Source organism: Candoia aspera, chromosome 2 (genome assembly GCF_035149785.1).
Source record: "Candoia aspera isolate rCanAsp1 chromosome 2, rCanAsp1.hap2, whole genome shotgun sequence".
NCBI lineage: Eukaryota > Metazoa > Chordata > Lepidosauria > Squamata > Boidae > Candoia > Candoia aspera.
In genome coordinates this window covers 18,287,059-18,303,069 of record NC_086154.1, presented here as the reverse complement: position 1 = coordinate 18,303,069, position 16,011 = coordinate 18,287,059, and the positions used below count along the sequence as shown (strand labels likewise).

General features: G+C 44.7%; 1 protein-coding gene across 1 annotated transcript; it reads right to left on the bottom strand.

Moving 5' to 3' along the window:
• Nucleotides 1-4,531: 4,531 nt before the first annotated feature.
• On the bottom strand, nucleotides 4,532-14,631 carry LOC134488990 (endothelial zinc finger protein induced by tumor necrosis factor alpha-like). The gene is made up of 2 exons (XM_063291371.1): nucleotides 14,510-14,631; nucleotides 4,532-6,429 (listed from the first exon to the last, which is right to left on the bottom strand). Exon 2 carries the CDS (start codon nucleotides 6,413-6,415, stop codon nucleotides 4,835-4,837), a length of 1,581 nt encoding a protein of 526 aa, XP_063147441.1. The 5' UTR covers nucleotides 6,416-6,429; nucleotides 14,510-14,631; the 3' UTR covers nucleotides 4,532-4,834.
• Nucleotides 14,632-16,011: the final 1,380 nt, after the last annotated feature.

Genomic DNA, 16,011 nt, shown 5'->3' with positions numbered 1-16,011 from the left:
TGCTCCAGCATTTTTTCTCCAGCAATATTCTTTGGATGCATGACTGACCATAGCTTGGGAACGGCTTGGGAACGGGGAGGGAGAGAAGCCAATTGTCTGGACAGAACATTTCTACAGCTCCACCTGCCCAATCATCAACAGGGAGATAAGGCCATAATGGCAAGATACAGAGCAAGCTCAGCAAGGAATTACTTGCCAATCAATGTTTACAATGTATTAGTGGAGTTCCTTTTTAATCCCCTTCCGCCCCATCTATTCTCTCATCTTCACCTCTCCTTTCAGTTCTAGGTTTTATAAAGGTATGATTTTGTAGCCTGTAATATCTCCAGTATTTGACCCAAGGAACACACCTTGTAGGCAGAGACAGAGCCATAGCTCAGTGATAAAATACAGGATTGGCATGCAAAGCATCTCAGATTCAATCTGTGGCATTTCCAAGTAAGTCTAGGAAAAATCTGTGCCCCAATTTCTGAAAGCCAGGGCTTGCTGGTATATAAAGGGCTAAGCTAGAAGGAGAAATGCGCTGAATTGGTATTCCTAGAAATCATCATCTTCCTCTCCTGTAAAGGAAATACCAAGAATAATACGTCTGGGGGCAGCTTGAGAGATACCAAAGTTAAGAAACTGTATGGTAATTTGCAGAGTGATATATAGGCTGCCCTTTCTCTCTTCCCAAAGTTCTGCCAAAGTTGAGAAAAAGATACTTAAGAGGCGTTTGTCTTCCTGTCTATGTCCAAAGCATACAAATATTTTGTTTCATGTTGAAAGGACACCATTTCTTCTAGGACCAGAAGCAAGGATTCTCAGGGTACAGACAGAAGGCAAAAGATAGACTTGTTACAAGCAGATCAAGATCCAATCCGTCTGATAGAAGGCATCACCAGAGAAGAGTCATCACAGAACCAAGGGAAAGTAAACGTGGAAGAGAAACGACAGTGACGCTCAGTTAGGAATGCCAACAGTGGAGGTTTGAACCCACCTCCTACATCCCTGATGAAATCCAGGTATAATTTCAGCCAGTACATTCTATGGCAAAGTGTGTGCAACATTCTCTGATAAACTTTACAGAAAAACATTGATTTTTAAAAGCATGTGATGGCTTAATTTGGGTCTCTAATTGTGGCTTGTTACTAAACTTGGCTGTTTTCACACAGGCAAGGGGTGGACGTCCCTCTGGACAGGTGAACAGGGAGCTGGAGACATGGCTGGGCAATCTCTCCCCACCTTTATCAGCCCACTGCACCCACCACTGCTAATTCGCAAAGAGATTTCACTTCCTTTCTAGACAGCACCAGGGCCTAGCGGATTCTGTTTCTTCTTCATTAGACCATATCCTTTTCTGGAGATCAGGGAAGGAGCAAAGCCTCTGGGGTCTGGGGCAATAGTAGACAGCTTGGTAAAACAGAAACAGATCTCTCTTCTTCTCTTTTCTCAGCACTGCTGCTTCTAGCTCAGCCTTGCTCAACCTTTTGACCCTGGAAGAACCCTTGAAATTTTTTTCAGGCCTGGGGGAACCCCTGCACATTCAGGCTCAAATATAGGCTGGAAGTTGCAAAATTATTGTATTCATTTTATGCGTAGGCCTGTCTATATTCATTAACCGCGTTCTTAAACTAAAAATGAAGAATGAAACTTACCTCTTTCATGTGATGTTGCCTCAATTTGAAATCATTTTTTAAATAAATTGTGATCTCCCAGGGAACCCCTAGTGACCTCTTGTGGAACCCTAGGGCAACCCAGAACCCTGGTTGAGAAATCCTGTTCTAGCTTCTAACCTAAAAATTGCATTCTCTAAGAGGAGCCCTTCCTATGAATTAAAAAGCAAGCAAATACAACATTTTTTTCCAGGCTGGTCACTTTGGGGGGCTAGTAACAGAAGTAAGAAATCAAAATAATTCAATGACTAACAACACCGTTTCCAGAGAATGAGGAGGATGTGGCTCTTGTAAAGCAGAGAGAGACTGGGTGCCTTCAGATTTTAGACACTGTAGGAGAGCAGCGTTAGTCTATGGCCGTGTTTCTCAACCGCAACAACTTTAAGATGTATGGACTTCAACTCCCAGAATTCCCCTCCTGGGAGTTGAAGCCCACACAAGTTAAAGTTGTTGAAGCTGAGAAACACTGGTCTATAGTAGTCAAAAATCAGGCGGAGTCTGGTAGCAGCTTTTCTGACTAACAGATTTTATTAAAAGGTACATCCTTTTCTTTGTTTGGGTTTAACTATTCCAGGCATCTGGAGCCTCTGCCTTTCAATAAAATGTGTCAGTCAGAAAAGGTGCTACCAGACTTTGCCTGATTTCCAACCTTTAGGCATCTTTTTTCCCCCAACGTGGGAATTAAATTCTGTGGTGAAACAAGCATGTATAAAAGGCAAGGCGAGACTTATGCTCTGTTATTTTAAAAAGCATGCACAATTTGTCTATTTCCATGAAAAAAAAATAACAGCAATGGGGCCCAGGATACTGTCTTAGAATGAGTGAGAAGCCACCGGGCACTGTTACCTTTCCTTAAAGGTGTAAACTTCACAGCTGCACTAGTGATGGTCTCCGGGTTCAGATGACTTTCAAAGGAGACCACATGAAAATCTGGAGGATACGAAAACGAGATAGAAAGCCTAAATTCTGTATCATCACATCCTTGTATTTATTTCTTTAAAATATTTATCTTCTGCCTATTCCTCCCGAGTCCAAACTTATATTTCAAGTTTGGCTCCCAATATAGTACCATCAATTTGGGGCAGGGAGGATTGTCTGCAGATTTTGGGGAAGCCAAGCCATTGCAAAATAAATCTCTGTGTAGGAAAAGTCTAAAGTCTTTTTGGGGTGGTGGTGGTAAAAATGGTAAAGAACAGCCCATCAGGAGCCAACAGTGCTTCGTAGCCCTGGGACACTGGCTGGGTGTTGGGGGACAAAAAAATAGAGACCCATCAGGGAAGACAGTACTCTCGTAAACGGGTGGCTAGTTGATTGGCCGCTAAACATGAGTGCGCCACACGGCACATTCTCTTTCCACTGCATCTCTAAACAGATTGCAAAGTTGTGGTGCTGCGGAAATTCTTTGCTTTCGGGTTCTGCCAATAAGACTGCCCTGAGGCCACTGGACAAGAGGTTAGCCTCACCGACCTCTTTCTGATGGGATGGACAATTATTCAGTAATGGAACACACATTCTGCCTGCAGAAGATCTCAAGGTACCTTCAGGCAAAGCAATCAGATTGCAAGCTATGGGGAATAAATACTCACTTGCCCAAGACCTGCTTTTAGTCAGTGGGCTAGGTGAAAAAAAGGTCTTGATTTAGGAAAAAGCAGCTTATTATATATGACCTTAGGAAGCAGCTCAAAAAACCCTTGTCCTTTAGAGCTTTCTCACTGGATTTCTGGCTTGTGCATCAAACAATATTTCTCAAAAGCCTCTAAGTATGGATTTGATTGATGCTATTTGCCTTTAAAGATTTGGATTTACTGTTTTGAATTGGGTTTGTTTTTTGGGTTTATTAAGATTAAAATTATGAAAACTGTTGTATTAGGGTTAAATAATGTTTACCTGGTTTGCTTTAAGGATTTGATTGATGTTATTCCCTTTTAAAGATATGGAATTACTGTTTTGAATTGTCTGTTTTTGGGGTTTATTAAGACTGGGATTATTAAAATTGTTGTACTATTAAGTATAATAGCAGACACCTTATGTGCTTTTCGATTTGATTCTTATTATAGTAGACAGAAATGTATAGAATAGTGGTAGGAAGGGAATAATTAAATATGTTTCATCTTTTGGAGGGGAGAAAGATGCTTAGGAGATTTATGTGAATTTTTTTTCTTTATTTTAATATAAGGGGAGGAGTAACTGTACTTAGTGATTTTCATTATGTGTTAAAGTGGAATGACTTATAGAAATAATGTGGTGTTTTGGTTCAATATAGAGTAAGAGATTGATTATGGAAATTTTTGTTTATCTTTGCTGTTAAAAGTCGGAAGCCACATCTTTTTGTAAATTTGAAACAATTTTCTCTTGTGTTTCTGTACTTTTTTAGTTTTTTTCTTTCTTTGTAGTTTTTTGGTTTTTACTCTTGAAACCTAATAAAATTTACTAAAAGGTAAAAGCCTCTAAGTATGTTTTCTCCATTTCCATATTTTACTAAGTTCTTTTAAGAGTTCATCCATTACCAAAAACAAAGAAGTGATGAAACAAGGCATAGGCTTCCTGTAAGGGGGGGAAAAAAAATCCTTACTACAAACAAAAATGATTTCAGATGAACTTCCAAGCTCCCACACATCTCCTACAACTAGATATCCTGCTACAGGCTGGACTACTCTTTTTCCCCCTGTGAAGATCTGCATCAACAGACATACAGATTTGCTCTGACCCCCACTGCCAATGGCACACGGCTTCTGTTCCATTCAGCAGCTAGAGAAGTTCATGTGAACCAGTTCATCCAGGCACGGGCTGGCTGCCTACTCAGACCGCTCGCTGTTTGCTGGGTCTGCCTCCTGTGAGTGCCTGGCAACGGGCACCATCTGCAGTGGATGGCAAGGCAGAACACAGCACTGCAACAATGGCATATCCTCTGTAGATGGGGAGGTGGTGCATGGGCTTGACAGGAACAGTTACTGGAGTGACAGTAACCAGGCAAGAAAGGAATCTTGGCACGAAGACTGTCCACAACAAAACCAGCTTGGTTTTTTGGTTTTCTACCACAAAAATCCATTTTGCCTCTTCAGACTCTAGGGTTGAAAGCAACCCAGTGCATGGAGATCTAAGAAAGACAAGTAGAAGAGGTGGGAGATCAGTGAGGTTCTCTCTGGGGAACAGGGACTCCAAGCTAGGATGAGGCTCCTTCAGCAGTCTGCTCCAGAATAGATCAGCTGAGTTGGAACGGGCTCTGAGGTAGTGTCTGTTTCCTCGTCTCCCCAGAAGTAGGTGATTAAGTTGTCAGAATCCAGAATGGTAGCCGGCATACTGTTCGCTTTAACAGGGTTAAAGGGCACCCCAGGGTGTGCTTTGTGGTGGTGCCTGGCCAGGTGGCTCCGCTGAACGTAGCCCTTTTCACAGTGGGAACACATGTAGGGCCTCTCGGCCTGGTGGAGCATCTGGTGCCGGGTCAGCGTTGACTTGACGGCAAAGCTTTTCCCGCAGATTTCACAGTGGTAGGGCTTGTCCACCATGTGGATTCTCTCGTGCCGGTATAGCTTGGACATAGAACAGAAACCTTCCCCACAGACCACGCACTTATAAGGCCTCTCCACCCCATGTGTTCGCAAGTGCCTATTGAGACTCCCACTGTGAGTAAAGGCCTCTCCGCAGACTGGGCACACGAAGGACCTCTCCTCCACCGGAGGCATTGGATAGGTGAAGGGGACCGGGCACGGGTATGAGAAGGAGTCCTCCCACAAGTCACTTTTATAAAGGCTTTCCTCCCTGTGGCTTCTCTGGTGCCTGGTGACGCTTGTGCTACGGGTGAAGCTCTGCCCACAGTCGGGACACTTGTAGGGTTTCTCTCCCGTGTGGGTCATCTGATGGGTAAGAAGATTCAGATTCAGGCTGAAACTCCGCCCGCAATACAGACATGAGTACGGCTTCTCCCCCGTGTGGGTCCGCCAGTGTCGCGTCAGGGTGGACTTCCTGTTGAAAACTCGCCCGCACTCTGTACAAGGGTACATTCTTCCTCCGGAGTAGAACTGCTGTTGGAAAGAGGCTTCGAAGACATCTCCCAGGCTGTCAATGGATGCATCCCAAACTTCTTTTGGATAGTCACCTTGATAAATCGCTGGTTTAAACGGGCTTTCCCAGACAGGATAGTCCTCTGGCCCCTGAGAAAGGCTTCTTTCCTCAGGATCATCAAAAATGGTAAAATGGAGTTCTACCTGCTGATCAGAACTCTCTGGCTGAAGGGCTGCCCCTTTAGTATCTGCTTCCAGTCTGCCCTCAGCCGGGAGAGACTTCTTCTCCACACCTGACGGCTGGCCAGATTTCTCACTCCACTGAACACACCCATCCCATGGCCGTTCCGGGTAGCTCACCTCCGGTGGCTCGTCCCGTCCTATCTCACTTGCACAGAGTTTACCTTCAGAAATGCCCCCTTCAGACTCCTCCAGGATTGTAAAGTGCAGCTCAACCTGCTGCTCAGAACCTTGCTTGGGGTACATTTCCACTCTTCTGTCCCGGGTTCCCCTGTCGGGTTCCGGGAGTACCGGCTGTATTTCTGGCGAGGACGGTGATTGATCCGAATAAAGTAACTCATCATCCAGCTCGGGCTGACAGGAGCTCTCAGGTTGTAGCTCCGCATCGATCTCACAGTGCCAGAGTTTCCCCTGAGAAATACCCCCTTCTGATTCTTCCAATATGGTGAAATGCAGCTCCACTTGGGGTTCAAAGTCCTCCGCTTTTCCCTGCAAGGTCTTTCCCTTGGTGTCCTTCATTGTTCCATCACCTGCTGAGAAAAAACAAGAGTCCAGAAACGTTAGCCCTTCAAGGTAGCCCAGATAGGAAACCAAAGTTGTGAATGCTAATACTACTTTTATTGTAAGGTTACAGTAACAGACTCTTGCAAGCCTGAATGCGCCTCTCCCCTCCCTGCCTTTACGTTCAGGAGAACTAGGGAGGGTCAAGTCTGAGACGCTCTCTCAAGTTACATTCCTGCTCTGGACTCCGATTTCTCTTATCTGACTGTTGTCTTGGTTGCTGCTCTTCTTCCTGTTCCTCAAGGTTATTCTCAAAGCCCACTGCAAGAAGTCACTCTGGCTCAGAGTTATATAGGCACAACAGCCCCTTGGGAAACACGGTCTTACTACTGTTCCAAGGCATACAGCCGTGTAGAAAGACCAGGGTGATTACCATCTGAACTTGGCAATCTTCTGGATGGTTTGAGATTTCCCTCTCAGAATTCCTGGCGGTTGGCCATCCTGACTTGGGATTCTGGGAACAGCAATCCCAAAGCATCTGGAGGGACCGAGGCTGCATATAGTCCACACATCACACTCAGTACACATCAACCTCCTGGGCATCAACATACGAATTCACGCCTAATCTACCGCATTCTAAAAGGACTGCAGAATTCTCCAAAGTTCTAACCTGCTATTTGCTCCCTAGGAACCAAATCTGCATGCTAAGAAATGCTGCAAATAATTGTTTAGGGACATGTGTAATCTGGATTTCTGCTCCTGTAAATAGTTTGAACCTTGTATGGTTCTTAACTAACCCAACTGGTACGAATGGTAATTCAGTAGTGCGAATTGACCACTATGGCATGAGCCAAATAGTGGAGAACAGAGACCTTGGGGTTATGGGATATCAGCTCACAGAAGGCAGCGTTAAGCACCCATTAAATTAAAAAAAGTTTAATTCTATGGAAGTCATTAGTAGGTATTGCACATACTAGCTCTCTGGACAGACATAGTTATATCTGTGACTTCATGGACATTTACTTGACAGTCTGCTGTAAGAATTTATATTTATGACCAAGACAGCAAAACCAGCAGCTTGAAGACAGTCAGAAATGGAAAAAAAATGCACAAACAACCCGCAAAGTGGCCAGAGCTTTGCATCTCCACTATTGATTAAAATGCCTGCCTGCCTCTACAGTCAACTAGCACCTGAAGATAAATTGGCAAAGGGGTGGGTGGGCAGGAAATAGTCCTATTCTGGGTCCATAGTAATGCCTTTATTAGGCCAACCTCCCATGTTCAGGAGAGATCAGCTGGTTCCCATATCACTTGCACACCTTTCTTCTTCCCTACTATGATTTTCAGTTAATTAGCCTGAACTCAACCAAAGCCCTAGAATTTCTCTGAGAGTTGCTTTAATTACTTGTAATCCATCCCAAACTGTTCCAGAACTTCTGCATCCTTTATACAGGTAGTCATCACTTACTGACCACAATTGGGACCAGCTACTTCATCGCTAAGCAACACGGCTATTAAGTGAAACATCATGTGGCCGCACCGACTTATGACATCAGTTCCGGCTGTGGTTGTTAAGCGAATTATGAGTCATTAAGCATAATGTCACGTGACCATGACTTGAGACTTTTTGCCGGCTTCCCCACTGACTTTGCTTGTCGGAAGCTGGCTGTGAAGGTCACAAATGGTGATCATGTGACCATGGGACACTGCAACCATCGTAAATGCATGCTGGTTGCCAAGTGACCGAATCATGGTCATGTGACCGTGTAGACACTGCAATGGCTGCAACTTCAAGGACCGGTCGTAAATTCCCTTTTTCAGCGCTGTCATAACTTTGAACAGTCACAGAATGGTTGGTAAGCGAGGACCACCTGTAATCCTACACCCCAGAACTTGGCAACGGTTTTTCTTTCACCTGGTCAGAACTTTAGTTTCCCTCCAAAATTAATCTGAACGTCAAATTTCAGAATTCCTTCTTTGCATATCTTTCTCTTGTTGCCTCATTTGACACAGATGTGAGTGTATACACCAAAGGACCCCCTCCCCAAATAATTCCTGTTAAACCACAGTTGTGACTTCTTGCAAGTGGCTACGCATGAATTGCTGGCTCTGATTTGCTAAAATGTCTTAAGTCAGGTACATGCTGATTAATCTTTTCTCCCTTGCAGTCTTTCTCCACCCTTTGATTCTGTCCAATTATCTTTTTATGTAGTTTGAGTGTAAAGAGATGTCCCACTTTAAAGCTCCCAATTTTAAATTCTACAAATTGATTGATTGATTTCCCGCTTTTGTATGGCCACCCAACTTAAGCAGTGTGACTCTGGGTGGCATGCAACAAAAATGGATAGTAACAAGTAGAACCCTACATCGTTAAAAGACACACTATAAAAAATAAATTAAAACACACGCACCCACCAAAATATAAAATGGTGAACCAAACAAGATAATCCAACAACTAAAAGGGGATTTCACTCAACTGGAGCCAAATATCTCAGAGAAAAAGGTAGTCCTGAATGGCTTTTCTAAAGGCAAGGAGAATGGGGGCCTGTCATATATTGGGGAGTGGTAGGTCCATTTATAACTAAAGCCAGAGATCAGAGAGTACCCAGGACCCACTGTATTAGTCCAAATGCCTATTATCACCTAGGTAGCGAGACACCTGGTTTCTTTTATTCTTGAGCAAAGTAACTCTCCCTGTCCATGCGCCATTCCCCCTCTCCCCAAAAACTACCCCTTCCATTCCATGACCTCTTTTTCACTAGCACTCAACTTTCCTACCTTCCCATTTTCAGTATTTTTTGTTGCGGTGGGTGCAGTTAAATGTGAACTTCCCAGCTTTCATCCTTTCTCTGTTACAAATGCCAGGTCAGGTTCTAAGTGGATAGTACACTGATCAAACTGTTTTTCTCTTTCCTAACATATCTGCATGTTTCTCTATAAAAAATTAAGAATCTATTGTTTTGGCCTTCAAGGTCTTGAGCTATTCCCCCCCCCGCTTTGTAAGTAGTTGTTCCCCATTTTATCGAAGCACAGGGCATAAATCTTCCAACTGTCCCTTGGAAAATGTTCTTTGGATCCTCCACTGTCCTGATATATACAGGTAGTCCTTGTTTAGTGACCATTCACAGTTATGACAGTGATGAAAAAGTAACTTTACCACCAATCCTCACATTTATGACCTTCACAGGTCGGTAAAGCAAAGGAAAGCTGAAGCAAGATCGTAAGCACAGTCATGATTTCACTTAGTGAACGCTTTGCTTAGTGACCAAGTTGCCATCCCAATTGTGGTCACTAAATGAGGACTACCTGTAGTACATATCTACATTTGAACAGCTGATGTGCTGAAACATAGGAAATGAGTGAAAATTAAGCTAAATTATCTTACTTTCTATAAGCTGCATCTTGGGTCTTGAAATGATCATACTAGCTCAAAAACAGCAAGATTAAGAAAAATGCAAAAAAGGGCTAAGGCTTCATCCTATATGGTTGGTTTATTATTTGTTTGTTTAGTTGTATGATTTATATAGCTGCCCATCTCTCTCAAGTGACTCTGAGTAGCAAATAAGATTAAAACACACAAACCCAGTAAAACAGCCCCTTGGCCTCAAGGATAAACAAGGACCCCACTGGCCATCAACAGCAGTAATGCTCATCTACTCACTTGACCCAAATGCCTGGGGCAACAGCCAGGCCTTCAATGCTTGTGAAAGGCTAACAGGGTAGGAATTAGGAGACTTTTATTTCATTCATATAGAACCTTGGCAGAGCAGCATGCCCGTGATGGGTGTCCTACCTTCTCTTATGCCACTTGAGTAGGCATACATAGGGCCCACCACACAAGGCTCCAGGGGCTGCAATGCTTTTTTTATAAATAACTCAATGTGGGGAACATACCTCATACTCCTTCCTCCTCCTCCTGTTTTCCCAACAACCCTGTGAGGTGAGTTTGGCTGAAAGAGGGGGACTGGCCCAAGGTCACCCAGCTGGCTTTCATGCCTGAGGCGGGACTAGAACTCTCAGTCTCCTGGTTTCTAGCCCGTTGCCTTAACCACCAGACCAAACTGGCTCTCCTTTACAAGGATGTAAAAGCTCTAGCCATCACAGTTCGTTTAATTTTTATACAGCCTTTATTATTATTTTTTTCTAAGTAACTCAAGGCAGGGAACATACTTAATACTCCTTCCTCCTCCTCTGTTCCCCACAACAGGAACCCTGTGAGGTGAGTTGGGCTGAGAGAGAGGGACTGGCCCAAGGTCGCCCAGCCGGCTTTCATGCCTAAATGATTCATAGCCTGATCCTTCACCAATTTGGGCAAATCCCTTTTAGGCCTCCCAAATTGATGGCCATCCCTTTATCTTACATTAGCAAATTCCATAGTTTAATTAGATGCTCTCTGTCGTGAGTCTTCCATCATGTAAATTCACTGCATGATTTCAGCTTCTAATATTGAGAGAAGGGAAGACCCTGTTGTTTTTTTCATATTGTGTGTTATTTTTTTTTACACACACACACAATTTCCTCCATGTATGGATTTGGGGGAGAGGGATAAGATAACCACTGAGCTGTGGAACATGGTGGAAATGTATGCAATTAAGCGTAGAGCAGAAATAAAGGTGAATGTTTCTGCCTGGAATTTGGTGGACCAGAATGAAAGACTGAAGTGCTTCTTTGTGCAACACAACAACATGGAATTTGCTTCCACAAGGTGTAGTACTGGCTGTCAAAGGAGATGATATTAGCTACGGGGACTTGAAACCTCCATGTCAAAGTAGTGAATACCAGTTGTAGGAGCTGGAAAACAACAGAGGACTGCCATCTTCATGTGTGGGGAATTCCTGGAAACAGCTGGCTGGCCACTCTTGGAAATGGGATGCTGGATAAGATGAACCCTTAGTCTAAGCCAGTGTTTCTCAACCTTGTCCTTTTTAAGATGAGTGGACTTCAATTCCCAGAATTCCCCAGCCAGCATGGCTGGCTGGGGAATTCTGGGAGTTGAAGTCCACACATCATAAAATGAATAAGGTTGAGAAACACTGGTCTAATCTATGAAAGCCCTCCTTGTGCAGCCATTATGGATGATGGAAACTAGAAGAATGACCCTCTTGAGTGTGCCATTCTTGCTGCAACAGTTTCCTTCACAGACTGAAACAATCCATCCTTGCACAGAATAGGAGATGCCACAGACACGTATCAATCTCAAGTTTGATAAATGGATTTGCTTTGGACACAGCATGCATATACTAAGTTGTGAAACTCCTATCTACAAGAGCTTGACCAACATTTTTTCCAAATTCAGCCTACAGTGGCAACACCTCTCAAGCAAGGTTCAACTAAAGCATCCAGAATCAATGCCAACACCCAGGATTTCAATTAGGGATGAAGTCAGGGATTTGGAAGAAACAATCAGCCAGAGGTCAGGAAAAAGGGTGACTAGACCTCATTGACAGAGCACGTCTCCCTGCCTGCAAAATTCTCAGGTTGCCTTCAGAGGTACAGAACTTCAACTCCTATTAATTTTAGCTTACAACATTTGGTGAAGGTTGCATTATACAACTGTCAGTGTGGACAACCACAAGGTGGAAAAGACATCAGCATCATTCTGTAGAAAGTTCTGCCCCAGCGGCTGGAGAACGTTTGCTAGGTAGGTCAGGCATCACTAAACAAGGCAGAGAAGTAATATGACTCAATATATGGCAGCTTCCTATCAGACTTAATGGATTAAACAAAAGCCAAGTATATTCTTGATCATCAATATGGTGAATCAAGGCCCTAAACCTTGATTTTAGCTTACATTACAGAATTTAACATTTTTGTTAGATGTGATCTACCAAGAGTGGGACAGTCTGAAGCTGGGCTTCAATTTTTCCAACCCATTCATTCTAGAGTGGTTTCATGGAGGTCTAGACATTATGTAAAGGTAATACAGTAATGTTTAGAGCTAAATTTTCTCATGCTGACTTTAAAGTATGTAAAATGGCATAGATGTAATGCGAAATTACTCTGGGCACCTTGGGCCTAAAACTCAACTCCCAAATTTGTGGTCCTAATCCCATAGTACCATTGGTCAGGCAAGCAGTTTTGGATAGAACCCATTTTTTTTATTAGCAGTACATCTGATTCCATAACTATTGCCCATCTCATGCCAATCTCAAAGCCACCCACCCACCAAGAACTTGAATGCCTCATCCTGCATTGAAAAATAAGCATTGATTAAGCAACATTACTCAGATAACACAACACCAGCATACTAATGACCTATTTTACACAATCACATAAGACTTGATACATCTTCCAGACAATTCTTCCCCCCATGTCGACATTTATAATACTAGCTTTCCACATCCTGGGATCTTCCAGGTGTGTTAGATCACAACTCTCAGATAGCCCAGCCTGTATGACATTGGCTGGGGATATCTGGAGGTGACCCAGTTGGAAAACGTTACACTAAACTTGGGAAAGCATTAATTTTTAATGTTTTTTTTTTCCCATTACCCAGGGATGTCTTTTTCTTCTTGCAAAGAACAAGCAGAATCAGGCCCTGCAGTAAGAGTTTGCATATTTTGGAGAGCCTAGGCCTTACTTTTAAGCACATGCATACATATACACACTTGGATTTTTAAAAAAGCATTCATAATGACCATGGCCGTCTAGCAAGATTAAACATCTAAGTACCTGTTTTAAGTTTCACTTGCCTGTGAAATATGTCTTGCTTGCATGATACCCCTTTATGTGAGAAAAGTAATTCCAGCCCTCCTCTCAAACCCATTTTGGCACCCTCCCTACCTCCTTCCTATTCAGAGAAGAAGGTCCCATCAATGCTACATTCTGGGCATCCTCTAAAAATGAGCTTGTATGTTTCAGCATCAGACAGACGGGAGCCTGATCGTACTCCTAAAAGGAGTACTCCTAAACCCCTCTTCCTGGTTTGGACAATATTTCTTACCAACCATCAAGGTTAAAACTAACCCAACTGTTCATGTTCTGTAGTTGCAGCCTCAAGATCATTAATTGATCTGATTAAGTGCGCTGTACAAATGCAGCCCCTTCATCCTCTGCAATTGTTATTTGTAGCCATCTATTTTCCTTCTCTGGGAATTCAGGTGGTGCAAAAGCATAGGCCATCCCTCTCCAACCTGATGTCCCCAGAGCAGTGTTTCTCAACCTTGGCGACTTGAAGAGGTGTGGACTTCAACTCACAGCATTTCCCAGCCAGCAAAGCTGGCTGGGGAATCCTGGGAGTTTATTTATTTTTCAAATTTATATCACTGCCCACCTCACCCAAAAGGGGGACTTGGTGGTTTACAATAAAATAAACAGTTAAAACCATTAAAACACAATTTATAATAACAATTATTGTAATTTTTCAAAGAGTTGAAGTCCACACCTCTTCAAGTCGCCAAGGTTGAGAAACACTGCTCTAGAGATTTGGGGCTGCAACTAGACCCAGGACTTCTGAAATTTAAAGGGCCAAGACACCTGGTCTGCCAAGCTGGGAAGGGGAATCTGATACAGAACTGAAAAAATTCTGAATATATATCAACCCTCCTTCCTCCCCCCACTTGTACTCAGGAAAGCTTTTCCTGAGCCACAGTCCCGGGGCAAATGGGCAACAGAAAGTCGCCCCCAGCCCAACGTCGCTTTTTCAGTGATGGAAATCTAGGTGGCCATCCTGGGCTTCTAACCCTTCTTCCCCAGACGCCCTGCTTGAGTCTATTACTTTTCCAAAAAAGACCCAGGCACTGCTCCAACCAGAAATTTGGAAGAGGAAAAAGGCGGTTCTGACTCTTCGGGAAACACCATAAACGGGGAAGAGAGGAGGGGAGTGCGGAAAGGAGAACACACTTTCTGCCGGCCAAAGCAACCGCAGCTAGAAACAGCCCCCACCGGACCCGTCCCCTCTTGGGGCGCGCCGTGCGCCCGGGAGCGCCCTCCCTGAACCGCCCGCTGCGGGCCCCATCTTCCCCCCGCGGGCTCGGCTAGCGGGGTGGATGCCCATCCCTTCCCCCTGCATCCCCCGAGGGCATCCGGCTTGGCCAGGACGGAGGCGGCTGAACGGCCGCAGAGCCTGGGCGTCGCCCCTGCTGATCGTTTTGGCCGGAGGGGAGTTCCCACCTCGGTCGAGCAAAGGGAGGGAGACAGAGAATAGCAAGCGGAGGCCGGAGGACCAAGATCGCCCCGCTGGTCGCCAGCGCCGCGCGGTGCCGGTCGTGGGTCGCAAAGGCGGCGCAGCGGCTGCGGCGGCTCTCCAGGCGAGCTGGCTCCCGCTGATCCGGATGCAGCAAGCGCCTGAGACAGGAAACTCATCCCGGCCGACGCAGGGCGGGGAGACGAAGAGAAAGCGCAGCCCCTCGCTCGGTGGAAGTCGCCGGAGCCCTCTGGTGGCAGCGGAGCACGGCCTGAGCCGGGGGCGGGGGAGAGGAGCTTGCTGTCTGGCGGAAACCGGCAGCTGCGGCCACCCTGCCCGCGTTATGCCGAGTCTTGTCCCCGGGGCGACGTCCAGACGGTTGGCTGCAAACGCGCAGCTCCCGGCCGCTTGGACACCTCATTTTCCAAGCAAACTGGCCCATGACTGTTTTTCCTTCAAGGAATTTCTTACAAGACCCCCAAAAATACATGGAAGAGAAAACCTAGTTGGCATCCTGGGCTGTAACAGCTGGCATATATCTCCACGTGCATTAGACAGCGTAATTAAGGACATTATGAGGTTACACTGAGGTGTGTTTAGGACTGCAGCATCAGCATCAGGTAAGTTGGCTCCTGTTCTTACCTTCAGTTTGTCCCAGAGTTCCACCTCCTTCCACCAAATCTAGGCAGAGGTGAGATTTTGACTTAGTCCACTGCAAACCATTATTACACTACATAGACACCCAAGCAGTTACTTGCCTGAAATAAGCCTAAGGTACTCTTACAGTTATGATAGCCTTTCTAGACTTTTTTTTTAATCCATTCAATCATGTTCAATTCTTGGAGACTGCCTGGACAAGTCCCTGCAGTTTTCTTGGCAAGGTTTTTGAGAAGTGGTTTGCCATTGCCTCCTTCCTAGGGCTCAGAGTGAATGACTGGCCCAAGGTCACCCAGCAGGCTTTGTGCCCAAGACAGGACTAGAACTCACCGTCTCCCGGCTTCTGGCCTGGTGCCTTAACCACTAGACCAAACTGGCTCTCTCTAGTCTTCTAATTTGTACAGAAATAAAATGTGCACCATGTGTAGGATTTACTTTAATAGTAACAATGTTCGCAACACATTAAAAAAGTCTGCATGAATACGAACACATCTGCCTGGTGTTTAAAAGGTTACCATGTAGCCACCAGACAAATCTCACTGGAAGGATGCACCAGAATTGCGAAGAAAGTTCAAAGAAAGTTCTTAACAAGTCCGTGGTTACATGACATGGATCCCACAAACAAGACACCTGGAAAAGGATTTTGCAGAATACATTAAAACCTGGTTAGACAAGGCACTTCATCAGGAACTTGAAAATCCAAGTAATAAGCATTTGAAAGAACTAGCAACTTGAACATGAGTACATTTTCAGCCCCACTTAGAGCCTCTGAGTCCAGTTCAAAGGCAGCCATGAGGATATGGCATTGCAAGCAACCAACAGGACAGTCCCC